The 12,753-nt window shown below is 35.4% G+C and overlaps 1 protein-coding gene across 1 annotated transcript in view; it reads left to right on the top strand.

Moving 5' to 3' along the window:
• TMEFF2 (transmembrane protein with EGF like and two follistatin like domains 2) overlaps positions 1 to 12,753 on the top strand; it is a 230,036-nt gene that overhangs the window by 171,461 nt on the left and 45,822 nt on the right. The window contains exons 6-7 of the mRNA XM_019740775.2: positions 10,783 to 10,931; positions 11,653 to 11,712. Coding sequence (XP_019596334.1) covers positions 10,783 to 10,931; positions 11,653 to 11,712 — 209 coding nt within the window. The remainder of the gene's footprint in view (positions 1 to 10,782; positions 10,932 to 11,652; positions 11,713 to 12,753) is intronic.

The following is a 12,753-nucleotide window of genomic DNA, read 5'->3' as shown; positions in this document are numbered from 1 at the left end:
TCCCGGTGGAAGCCATTATTCCTTCTCAGTGCTCTCAGAACACATTGTTCATGCCAGCAGAGCCCAGCTTTGATGACACTGTCTTATGGATTCTTGTTTTTCTCATTTCATTATGACATCTGTTGCCAGCTGGGATCACATGGGCCATGTTGGTGTCTCTGATGTTTAGTCCAAATACCTGGCACCAAGTAGGTACTCAACTACATGTATGGGATTAGACTAAATTAAATGAGATTCATAGTAAATGAAAATGTGTGTGCCTCAGAATTCTTAAAAAGGGGCAGGGGTGCCAGTAATAGCTGTAGCCCTCTGACACCTTTAGCAGGAGGACTTTACTGAGAGCTCAGAGCAGGCAGGCAATCAACATCCTTTCCCTTCTTACCCTTTAAAACTTAATATTTTTGAGAATGCTTGAAGCATTCTTCTTTCAAGGCAAAATGTTCAAACATTTCTACTTAAAGTCCTTCATCCCAAGGGCTTTAGAATAGCTCATGACTATTTCTGGCTGACAATACTGCCATATAGCCCTGTTTCAGAGCAGTCAGAACCCACCGGCAGTACTGCTGGAAATCAACACTGGCTTGGACCTGGAAACTGAAATGCCACCATGTGTTTGTGAGGTTAACATTTCAGTGGGCGAACAAGTAAGATGAGGAAAGAGAAAGACAGAGATGATTCCTTTCATATAATAAACTCTTCTTGAAAGTCACTTTTATATAGGCATAAACTCAATAGTGATTTACAAAGAAACATTTTATTCCACTGGAATTTCTCCATGCATGTATTGTGGTGTTTTTTTTCAAATTTGGTTTAAACAATTTAGAAATAAATTATCCAGACCTAAATCAATGAAAAATATATTTACCAAGCTTGGTAATTTAATTATTTTAAGCAAAAGGTCAAACCTAATATTTTTACTCTTAATTATATTTTGAAACTGTCAAAAATGATATAACACTTGTACATCCACCACCCAGTTTTAACAAATACAAACATTTTACCATATTTGCTTTTGAGCTTTTCTTAAGAAGCATAACATTACAGATAAAGTTAAGGCATCTTCATTCCTTCATAATATTTCCCACCTTCTCTTGTTGGGGTTAGGGTACAGAATCCCTGTGAATATGTTTGTTATATTTTTTTCATTCCAATAATGAAATTTATGATAGCATGTTATAATATATATTAAATATTATTTTAAATGCAAAGTTAAATTAAATTGAACCTAAAGTTAGTAAGTAAAAAATAAAGGATGATGTAATCATAAAGGGAGGTCATTTGATACAACTTTTAATTATGAATGGAATTAGTTCATGTCAGAATAATTTAATCAATGCTTTTCTGCCCAATTATAACAGCAGTTGACATCAGTCTGGGAAAAACATGTTATAAAATCACTGAAAATTAATTCCATAAGTAAATGTTACAAGTATACAAATGTCATCTTATTTTCCTACCTTTGTATCATACGATCAATAAAATTGATGAAAACTTGTTGGATATTTTGTTGTTCCCATGTATCACCCATCATTTATTCACCACATGTGTATACACACACACACACACACACACACACACACACACTTACTTATTTACTTACTGCTTATCAAGCTCCCTGAGAGCCAAGGAATAAAGGAAAACATTAAGTCTTAAGCTGACATTATGTCATAAACGGAGATACGCCAGATCATCAAGTGAGACTACTTTTTTCTCTGAAAAGAATTATCATGAATGTCCTTATAGAAAAATAAGTAAAAATTAAACAAGCAAATGAAAACCACCTGAACAATATAATGGATGATATTTCCAAACTAGCAATGTTACCACAATGCAGAGCTATTTTTCATCTACTGTTTCTTATTTATCTCGTGAATAAAATCCCAGGATATGATGTTAAATTGCAGCTTTGTAGCAAATCTAGACTGGAATGATGTTCATTCAAACTGGCCTATTTACTCCTGAAAAGTCCTTTGTCCAATGAAAGCATACCAGAAGGCCAGTTTGTAAAATATGAACACGAAAGCACCCCACTGGCTGAAGTGGGTGTGGGATTCCTGCAGCTGGGCCCAGAGAAAAGTACTGAAACACTCAACATGATTGTGACAGAAGGAGTGAGTGGAAATTGCGTCTATCACGTTATTCAAATGCAATCTCCCCCCCAATTTCATTGTATTGTTTTTCCTCCCAACTATTTATTCTGGGGTTTTCATGCTCTCTGACTTTGTTGTGTATTAAGACCCATCTAGTCAAAGCGACCACACTTCTTAGTAATCAGAGTCACCCTTGGTTATTGAAAATGTTTTCCAGCTTAATGAGCAAGAGCATACACATGCTAATGAGGGATTTTTGCTTCAAGATACTTTTTAAAAATGTATATGAGGAAGAATTGTTTACTTTGATTATTTTAAGATGTAAACGCAGCTGCTTCAAAAAGGAAAAGAATAATTCTGAGAAAAATGCATCTGTGATACATGGAAATGGATCATGACTTAAATCCTGCTTCCACCATAGCACATAGGCTGAAGAGGGGCTGCCTTGGAGGGATCCTTATTTGTTCTCAAAGGCAGTGAGAATTAATAAATATCTGCCGCTACAGTCATCTTCAGTCAGCCCGGGAATCAGGCAGGGTATGCATTAATACAAGGACTAATTCTCTCTAAACTGCAGTTCAGGGTGCTTACATGATATCATCATTGTGATAGAACACTGTTTACCCCTGTCCGAGTAGCAAAGAAAGAAAACTCTCCTGTCCAGGAGAGGAAAGCAGGCCTTCCTGCATCCCACACAGCTGCCTCCTTGAGCCTGCCTGCTCCTCTCGTGATTTTCCAATTTGGAACAAAACGCAGGTCAGGAACAAAGCAGGAAAGGGTAGAGCAGGAAGTGCATGCTGGTGACATGTTTGCCTTAGTGCTTCGCTGTAATATGTTTTAAGTATCAGGTCACTAAGGCCTATTGAGCCTTCCTTTTCTTCCTTTAGTGTGAATGCCTCACTCCTGGGCTTTTCATGCTCGTCCCTCGTCCCTCTTGCTGATGGTGATAGCCTGGTGACTGGTCCCTCTGCCTGCACTCCACTACAGGCGTAATCTTCCTAAAGCACCCCTTTCATCATGTTGACCTTCTCATCACCCCATGCTCAAAAAGCTTTCAGGGCTCCCCACTGCATAGAAGATAAAGGCCACTCCTTGGACTGGAATGGAGGCCCTTTACAATCTGTATCGAGTGTTATATTCCACCTCTTTCATTGCGAAGAGCTGATTCCAGTCAGACTGATCTATTCGCGGTCCCCCTAGCATCCAATGCAGTGTCTGCCTCTACACATTTCCCCCAAGTCATTCACCACCATTCTGTTAAATCCTACCCATCTTTTAAGATAGTTGGGTCTCCACCTTTTTCTCTCTATCTTGTGAGCATGAAACCTGGGAGTCATATGGAAGTTGGGCTAAGTGCCTGGCACTGGGGGAGCCCTCCATAGTCTGGTCTTCTTTCTCACCACTCTATCTTGGTTTTACTTGGTGAATCAATCGTGTTGACTGCTCCAGCATTCATGTTTTTGGATCAGTGCATTTAATCATCTGTCCCTGTTACCACACACATATCACTTGTGGCAAGTGAAGGAAAGCCTTTTTGTGCATGTAACTGAAGCATGTATATTAAACACTATTAAACTCCTTATAATGGAATGAAGGGGAGAGAAAAAGGGTGTGTGGCTGGAGCCAGAGTAGCTGAGATTTCTCAGTAGACTATGCAAGCTACCTGCCTCAGAAAGAACTATTGAACTTGCTTAAAATGCTGATTTCTGAGTCCCACCCCAGACATATTGCATCAGAATTTCATGGTGAATCATACACTAAATTTGGAATATCTTATAATCTTAGAGGATCAGAACGAGTATTTACTATAATTACAACTCACATAACTGCCCATCAGAATCACCTGCAGCATTTTGATAACCACAGTTACACTGGCCTTACAGCAGAGCTCCTCAGTGAGAATTTCTAGGTTGGGGTTCTCGGTTGCAATATTCCAGAGAGTTTGATCTGCATCCGGGATTGGAAACTACTCGGCCAAAAGTTACTAATGAACAATATTTACTGGGTAATTACAACTTCTCAGAAATTTTGTTAAGCATTTTGTGTGCATTATTTCATTTAATACCTACAATCCTAAATTAGGATCCCCATTTTCACAGACTCAGGGAACTTACGTAACTATTCCAATGCCACACAGCTAATAAATGATCAAACCTCAATTAAACACAGGGCTGATACCAAATTCCAAGCTCTAATCATATTCCCCATTGACCTTTTTACTATATTAGACATCATTTCAATACATGGCCATCAGTTTCTTTCCCAGGAATTGTTCCCCCTGTTTCATATGTGATTCTGTTGTTAAAAGTTCTAGCACCACTCAGCTCAGCTTCCCTTCTTTCAGATACCTGGTGACTGGCTATTTATCGTCCTAAGCTTTTTTCCAATAGTCCCAAGAATTTTTCATCTAATAGGCCAATTTCTATGCTTTACCTCCTTACAAAGAGATAGATATTAATGGCAACTAAGCTTTTTCCATATACAAGATAAGCTTAGCCCCCTTGGAAAACTTCACTGCAGTCCTGGGTTACATGTCTGGAGGAGGGCATTGTTCCTTCCACCTAGGTTTAAGAAATAAAAGGACGGTCCTTCTAAAAGAAAAAGTATTGGCCCAAGGTCACATAATGTCACCTGAATAACAATATAGTAGACATACTAGTCTTACCTCTTAGTCAATGCTTTTTCACACTTTGTATAGAGGGTGTTAGTTTCCAGTGAATTTTCACATCTTATTTTTTCCCTCACAACTCACAGTCCTGAATGATAGTTTCTTTACACTAAAATATTTATAATCAAGTTCCAGCAAAAGGAGTGACATGAGACTTAATGAGTAAATGGGCTTTAAGTATCACAAGAGTCTTGAATGAAAGGTACACACTTTTTTTTTTTTTTTTTTACTGTTATTAGTAATATAATGCAGTTCATCCATTATAGTTCTGATGGAGAATGCAGACGGCGGCTCTGACCTCATTTACTGGCCAAGCCAGAAGGGGTCTGCATAACAGCCCCAGAGACAGACAGGCCCCAGGGAATCAAACTAGTCAAGGTCCAAAACAAGCCAGAAAGCCAACCTCACTGCAGTGTAAGTGGGTGCTTTAAAACTGATTATGAATGTTGTGTAGTCAAAATTCAAAATGGACACCCAGTCAAGGACCTTGGGAGAAGAATAAGTGACAGGCATATTAGATTAAACAAAATCTAGTGAAATTAGAGGGTAGCTACATACCAGACACATGAATAAGTAATTTGCTACCTGGCAGCATTATCATCCTCACTCTCTGGCAGACAGGAGGCAGTCCTACATACAGAGGTAAGGCTTAACTCATTGAAGGACATCTTGGAAGAGCCATCTGAAGAGGCCGGGAACTAAATGAATGTCAAACCATCCTCCCCCCCCAAAAAAAAAAATATGCATGAGATAATTATAAATGTATCTGAGTTGTCTTAGACATCACCTTTACTTCCTATAATTTAGGTTTTGCACTCCATCAAGCGGTTTTTGAAAATTATTGGATATTTGTCTTCTTTCTTATAATTCAGAGAGTTAAGGTTTTCAGTCATTGTTAATTTTCTTTGAAGGATTTTAGAAGGCAGTGTTTCCACATAGGGACCTCTGGAATTATTATTTTCAAGTAAGGCTGTTTCTTTTTCTTTGTAGACTAGAAGAAAAGAAATCTATGTAATCGCAGTGCCAAAATGTCAAAAGACTGAGATAGGTTGAAAAAAGAAGAAACGAAAACACGAAAAAAAAAAGAAAATCCTTAAAGACATCCATGTGGTCCTCAGCCTAACAAATCCTTGGCTCACATGAAATACTTGTGACATGCTGTAATTAACTAGTTACTCTCAGAATGAATAATAATGCAATTATTTGCCAAAGGCAGTGAAGAAGGGATAGTTTATGTTTTAAAAATGTCTGCCCCTTATTTCTGTAGAAAGAAAAACCCTGGGCTAATTTACATAAGTTGCTAAAGTGCAGAGTAACTTGCAATTTCACCATCACACTATGATAATTCTGTAACCTTTTTATCAGAGCCTTGTATTTTCCAGTGGTTTAAAGTGGCAATAAACTAAGTCACTACTATGTTTAAATTATATTGACTCCCTAAAACTGCACCCAAGTACCACAAAATGTAATAGCCTGGCTGGTGAAAATATCTCCTTTTCACAATTGGATCTCAGTGTCATTGAGACCAGTAAGGGGCAGTGCTCTATTTCCTTTGTGTAGACACAAATAAAAGGAGGAAGGTGAACCTTAGTTCTTCAAGGGCCTTCTCCTTCCTTAGAGATTCCATGTGCCAAGTAGTACAAAGTTGTGAGGTAAAAGTTTATATGAACATGTGACTGGTTCTCTGTCCGGTGTGTTAATGTCTAGAACAATGACTGTTTTCTTTAACTCCTACCAACCCATCCTGCCATTCTCTCAGTTACTAATTCAATAAGTATTTACTGGAGACATCCTACAATGTGTTGTCCTAGGTACCACGAAATCAAAGATGAAAAAGATAACAATGCCCTTGAGAAGGTTGCAGAAGTAAAAATATAAACTTGTAAATCGGCATATAAACTATGCAGTAAGCGCCACCACAGAACCCACTCTCAACACACACAGACACAGATTTATTCACTCTTACAAACACATAATGAATATGAACTTCTAATAATACCAGACCCTTTAAAAAGTTCTGAAGCAGAGAGTTGGAAAGATTTAGTGCTAAAACTTTCCAATTTTATCATTTCAGTAGAGCAATTGGAGTGTGTATTTTTGTGTATGTGTGTGTCTGTCTAAATGTGTGTTTTTACGTGAAGCCAACTTTATATAGAGTTTTGTTAAGGATAAAATATTCTGAACAATCTGTGCCTCAAATTGTCAGATTAGTTACTTATTCTAACACCAGATATTAGTTCAGATTGTCTTAAAATGAATATTCACTGATATATCACTATGACACTAAAAAGCCTAGATCACTTGTCTGAGAAGACAGAAACTAAGAGTCAATGTGACTTAAATTCATAAAATCATGATAAATAGTCCAACAGTAGAAATAGCACTGCTTTTTAATTCCCATTCATCCGAAGTATTCATTTAATAGCAGGAATTTGGGTCTGTCTTGTTTTTCATTGTACTGAACAATAGGTAGAACTGTATAGGCTCTGGAATCAGACTGCCTATATTTGAAATTAGGTTATTCTGTACAATTTGTGTGACTTCCCCAAGCCTCAATTTTCTTACCTGTAAGATGAAGATAGTAATAGTTGCTACCTCATAGACACAGAAGGATGAAAAGAGTTATAAAATAAAGCATATAGCACTGGGACATGTATTACCATTAAGTAGGGCAGTATTATTATCATTGTCTTGAAATTCAATTGAATATTCATTTGATCTCAATGAGGACACTTAATGTTTGCCAAGAAAATTACCTAGCTACCCTATATCTGTTTTTATGGCAGTATAGGGATGATCATTTATGTTAATTGTATCCTTTCTTTAAGAATATAAAATCATATTACTGCATTCATTCACTTAATTTGTTTTCCTATTGACCATATAGTTATTGAAAGCTTAGTGTGTGCAAGGTATTAGGTAGGGCAGGGAACACAAAAATAATTTATCCATGACCAATAGAGGTCAAGATGAACTTAGAGTTTCAGAACATGGCCCTGAAATCTTGCCTGGTTTTTTAACTAATTAAGCTTAATACACTGAGGTACAAAAAAAAATAGAGTAAATCATGATCATATAATCAGAGTTCATTGGTCTAACATAAACATAGGAATGGTAGGTCCTTGGTAAGCCAGTCATAACCTACATCTTTCCCTGGGCTACCTAGTTTTCAAGTCATTCAGCCAATTGTTGAAGTTTCTTCCACTTATTCAAAGAAAAATATTCTCCAGAGATTTCCAGTTTCCAATGGTTGGTAACTGGAAATAAGCAAAAATTTTCGTTGTACTCTTGCATTTATTTAATGTATGCAAGGCCTTAAAGGAGGAGGAAAGAGAGAGATATAATGACAGTATACAGCAGAGCAAAAGATAAATATAATCCATGCTTTCATGAAGCTTATATCCCAACAAAACTACTTTACTTTCACCTTAAGGAATCGAGGTCCTCCTTTTCAAATGAAGAAAATAAAAAATGCCACGTGTCTATACTTTTCTCATAGCCACTCTCTAAAGGTTTGATTAGAGGCAGCAAGAGTCAGGGATTTCCAAAGGGGAAACAGACCTTCAAAGGAGGCCCTGAGAGAACAATGCTAGAAAAGGAAAGGGAAGATATTGGTAGCAGAAAACCTGTGAAACTAAGATCATATTAAACAAACAAACAAAAAAGCCAACTGGAAAACAAGGATCTTATAAGAATTCGTGAACAATTGTTTAATTCAACGCTATGGCTTAATTAAGTGAACTTTTCACTTGAATTTAGCCAATTGAATCTAGCCAATTCATTTGATCCACATTTTCTCTTTTCATTTCTACTCTTTATTTCACCATTTTGTATGCTATCAGAAGGACTTCTGAACTTCCAGTCTTTTTTTTTTTTTTTTTTTTTTTTGGTCAGGATGATGTATGGTGTACATCTCTGAATTTCTTTGGATTTAATTTGGAGGTACCTGCAAAGCCCTTGATATCTTACATAATTTACTGATAGATTTAAGAACACATCTTTCTCTCTGTTCTTCTGCTGCTAACAGATAATTATTTCAGTGTGTTTCAAGGAGCTACTCCCTAGAGTCTAACACAACAGTCAAAATCTAAACTGCCTTGAAGGTAAATGTCAGTCCCCCCCTTCTTTATTTACTACAAGTGGTTCAAGAGAAAAGCCTGATCTACAGTCACTTCTCCAAATCCACTGTGAAAAGGACCAGAAGCTCTTTGAATTTGTAGGAAGCTCCTGATGTCAGATTTTTTCAGATGCCTGGAATCAGCCAAGGTAGCAATGTCGTGATCCTAGTAGCTGTTGTAACATGGCAACATCACAGCCAAAGTAGAAATACCACTCCTCAATGACTTAAGTATTGAGAGATAGTTACCATCTATCTGAGCTATTTGTTCATAAATAGGTGAGAGTAAAAATAACCAAGAGATCCTAAAGCAGTTCTCTTACCAAAAAAAGAAAGAAAAAGAAAAAGAAGTGCATTAGCACATTTTTTTTTTTTTGCCAGCCTTTTTAACAGAGGTCTAGCTAATTCTGACACAGATGGTCTAAGGACTACACTCTGAGAAGCACTGGTGTGTAGACAAACCCTCTCTCACTCAATCAACAAACGGATCAAGCAGTGATTCCCAGGAAGAGAGACTGGTGCCAGGCTGACTACTTGAGAATACAGAATTCTAGGCTTTGCCCCCAGATTTACTGGGGCCCCAAAACCTGCTTACAAATCAGTATATTTAAAAATTTGCCAGAAAATTCTAATACACATTCCATGGCAAGAGGAAAGGGATTGTATTTCACTTGAACACATCTATGGGGCTCTTCATTCAATGGTTTACTAGCTCTCTGACCTTATGTAATATTATTGGCCTGTATTATTATTGCTGTTGGGAAGAATAAATAAAGTCATGCATGTTAAGAACACAGCCTGTAGTAAGCTGGTTATTACTGCTATCATTATAGTACATGTGCAGCTCTAAAGAAAATATATAGAAATAAATGTGTGGTTCACCACTTTGAGAATCAATCTATTTAGAAAAATAATAGAAAAATAATATACTATTAATACAAATTGAAAAGATGAGTTTATATTCTAAGGCAGTAACATATTTGCACACGCACAAAAACAGCACAATATTCTGAGTAACAAAGTAGATTGTAAAGTACAGATAATTATAACATAAGAGCATAGAAAAAAATCATTAAAAGTTTCCTTTGAAATGTCTAATTCTTCTAATTCAGGTGACCTAACTCTCATTAATTCATCTAATTTTTATTTATATTAAGAAACATATTAAAATCATGAGCAATAATCAACTTATTATTTAAAACTGGAAATAGAAAAAGAGTAGTATATCTGAGAAAGAGCCATTGAAGAGGCTACTAGGGGCCCACAAAACCCCTGAAATTATTTACACAGAGTTGTTTATTTAAGATCCATACCTTTCATTTTATTCTCAAAGGGTTTGGTACCTCCCCGCACCCCGAAATGTTAAGGACCACTGAAGGTTCCTGTTTAGCACATTTTATGCACGTCCGCATGTATGCTGAAGAAATTTAACTTCTGATTACATTCCAAATAGTCTCCTTATTTACTTTCTGTTAAATATCCTCTGAATCATTTTCCTCAAGCTTTCACCATTCAAATTTCCTGAGAAAAGAACTAACACTGTAAGATTTCATTTAAGGAAATTGTAAAGCAGAGTTTCATGGCTACTTCAGCCTATTCAAATTCTGCAGGCATCAGCACGGAAGTTTATGTATGTGTTTTAAAAGTTCCAATGGCAGAGATTAACTGATGATTATTTTCTGAGTTTTCTCTTTTTATTTTTTATCCACTGCTCAGTCTTTTGAATTATTTTCCATTCTGTGTTTCTTTTCATCTCAAGTAGAAAACTGAAGGAACTTCCCTGGAAGAAAACAATTCAGTTTTGCCAACTTGTACTTTGCCTACCTAGCAATTCTTCCACTTTGTGTTTTATTTATAATGTAACGACACTATTGATGTGACATATTTTTATTTCTCTCTTCCTTTAGGTGTGTGTGCAACATTGACTGTTCTCAAACCAACTTCAATCCCCTCTGTGCTTCTGATGGGAAATCTTATGATAATGCATGTCAGATCAAAGAAGCATCATGTCAGAAACAGGAGAAAATTGAAGTCATGTCGTTGGGCCGATGTCAAGGTAATGTTCATATCAAAATTCATTTCAAATAATGTTTTTAGTCTTTGTGTAGAAGAGAAAAGTGCAGATAACTTCTTATTTGGCAGCTATTTCATTTCCAAAAGGCAGTTTTGATTTATAAAGGATAGTAGAGTCTACTGTAGAATTTGTGTAGATTAAAGGAATTTGAGGGCCTATTGGCAACAGGCCATATCTTTTTCTATATAATGGGACTGTATCTTCACAATGCCATAAACACAGAAGCCAATATTCAGAAGATAGAAGACATTCTCCTTGCAGAGGGAAAAAGAAGGTCAAAATCATTTTAGCAAGGAATCTAAGGATTTATTACACAACCTTGAAATTAAAAGTAAATCATACCATTTTATGTATTGAGTCAGAAATATTTTAAGTACATTTTTTAAAAGCAGGATGTACCAGAATTTTCTATTTTGTTTCTTGTGCAGAAATATTCTCTTGGTTTTTGACTTGTTATTTCTTTATCTAACTTATCTTAGTTATAATTATAAACATTCTCTTTGCCCTAAACTTTTGAAAACTGGTATCATTCTATTATTCAAACTGAAATTGACATTGTAAATCTGTCTTTGTATAGAGGTTGCTTAGAACTATATTGTAAAAATTCCTTAATTACAATGAAGACACTGTTGGAGGGGTAATATGTTTGACATTAGATATTAAGAAATAGTTCATCAATCTTTATTGTTAATTTTTAACACAGATAACACAACTACAACTACTAAATCTGAAGATGGGCATTATGCAAGAACAGATTATGCAGGTATGTCATATTTTCTACTACAAAATATGAGCACTTCTATAGAATAGTCCTAAGGATTCATTGTTTACTATTGATCCGAAGTTGAACGTCACAAGACTTCTGTTATGTGCTGATCCTCTCTTGCTCAGTTCAGACTTTCAGTAGGCAGGAATGAAGTTTTTTGAAGGCAATAAGAATTTTTATTTCCTTTTGCCAGAGTTAAAGCAATTGTCAAAAATGTCAGTAAGGTATAATTAACTTGTTTTGACAGTGTAAATGGTACAAATGACAAAACATTTATCAAATCAATGGGCATCAGTGGAAATTAATGCAATTTTTGGCAGTATGTTGTAATAAATGCAAATGTTCTTGTTTGAATTTTCATAAAAGTCAACAATAAAAATGTTTGCTAGTCTCTAAAAAAGCTGGAAAGAAGGGACAGCTATAAATAGTAAGACAAGATGTCTCTATTTAGATGGAAAGTTAAAAAGGAATATATAATTTATTTTAAAAATAATAAATTTCTTTAATTTGCTTAGAAATTAAAATGTAGCTTCTGACACCTACAAAATTATAAAGCATTTTATTTAAAAATGTAAGTCTTATTTAGCAATTATAGAATATTATTTTGAGAAATATTTCTATGTGATATTATTTTCATAGGATTTGAAATAATTTATGGGTATGCAAATGGTATTTAAACAGATTCTTAAATTTTATACAAAATTGAGGATAAAAATATATAAACAAAACCATTGAAGTTGATGATAACATATGAGGTTTTTTTAATAGTTTTCTATTTAGCTACTAAGTAGCATTTGTAACTAGATTTATGGCTAATATGCAATCAAAAAAGTTGCTTATCCTTTATAATATGTACTACTATTTATTCTTTTTGAAATTGCATTTCCTTTAACAATATTTCTAATGGTATATTTTTATAAAAAGAAAATCTTGATGAAATTGAAAAATAATTAGATGTTTTACTTATAGATACTTCAAATCTCTGAGAATTTGGAAATCATAACAGGATTCATTCCTCTTTTACATTTTACAGTTTTA

The sequence above is a fragment of the Rhinolophus sinicus genome, linkage group LG01 (assembly GCF_036562045.2).
Source record: "Rhinolophus sinicus isolate RSC01 linkage group LG01, ASM3656204v1, whole genome shotgun sequence".
Classification (NCBI taxonomy): Eukaryota; Metazoa; Chordata; class Mammalia; order Chiroptera; family Rhinolophidae; genus Rhinolophus; species Rhinolophus sinicus.
The sequence above is the reverse complement of the archived record's forward strand: the minus strand, read 5'-3'. Positions and strand labels throughout refer to the sequence as shown.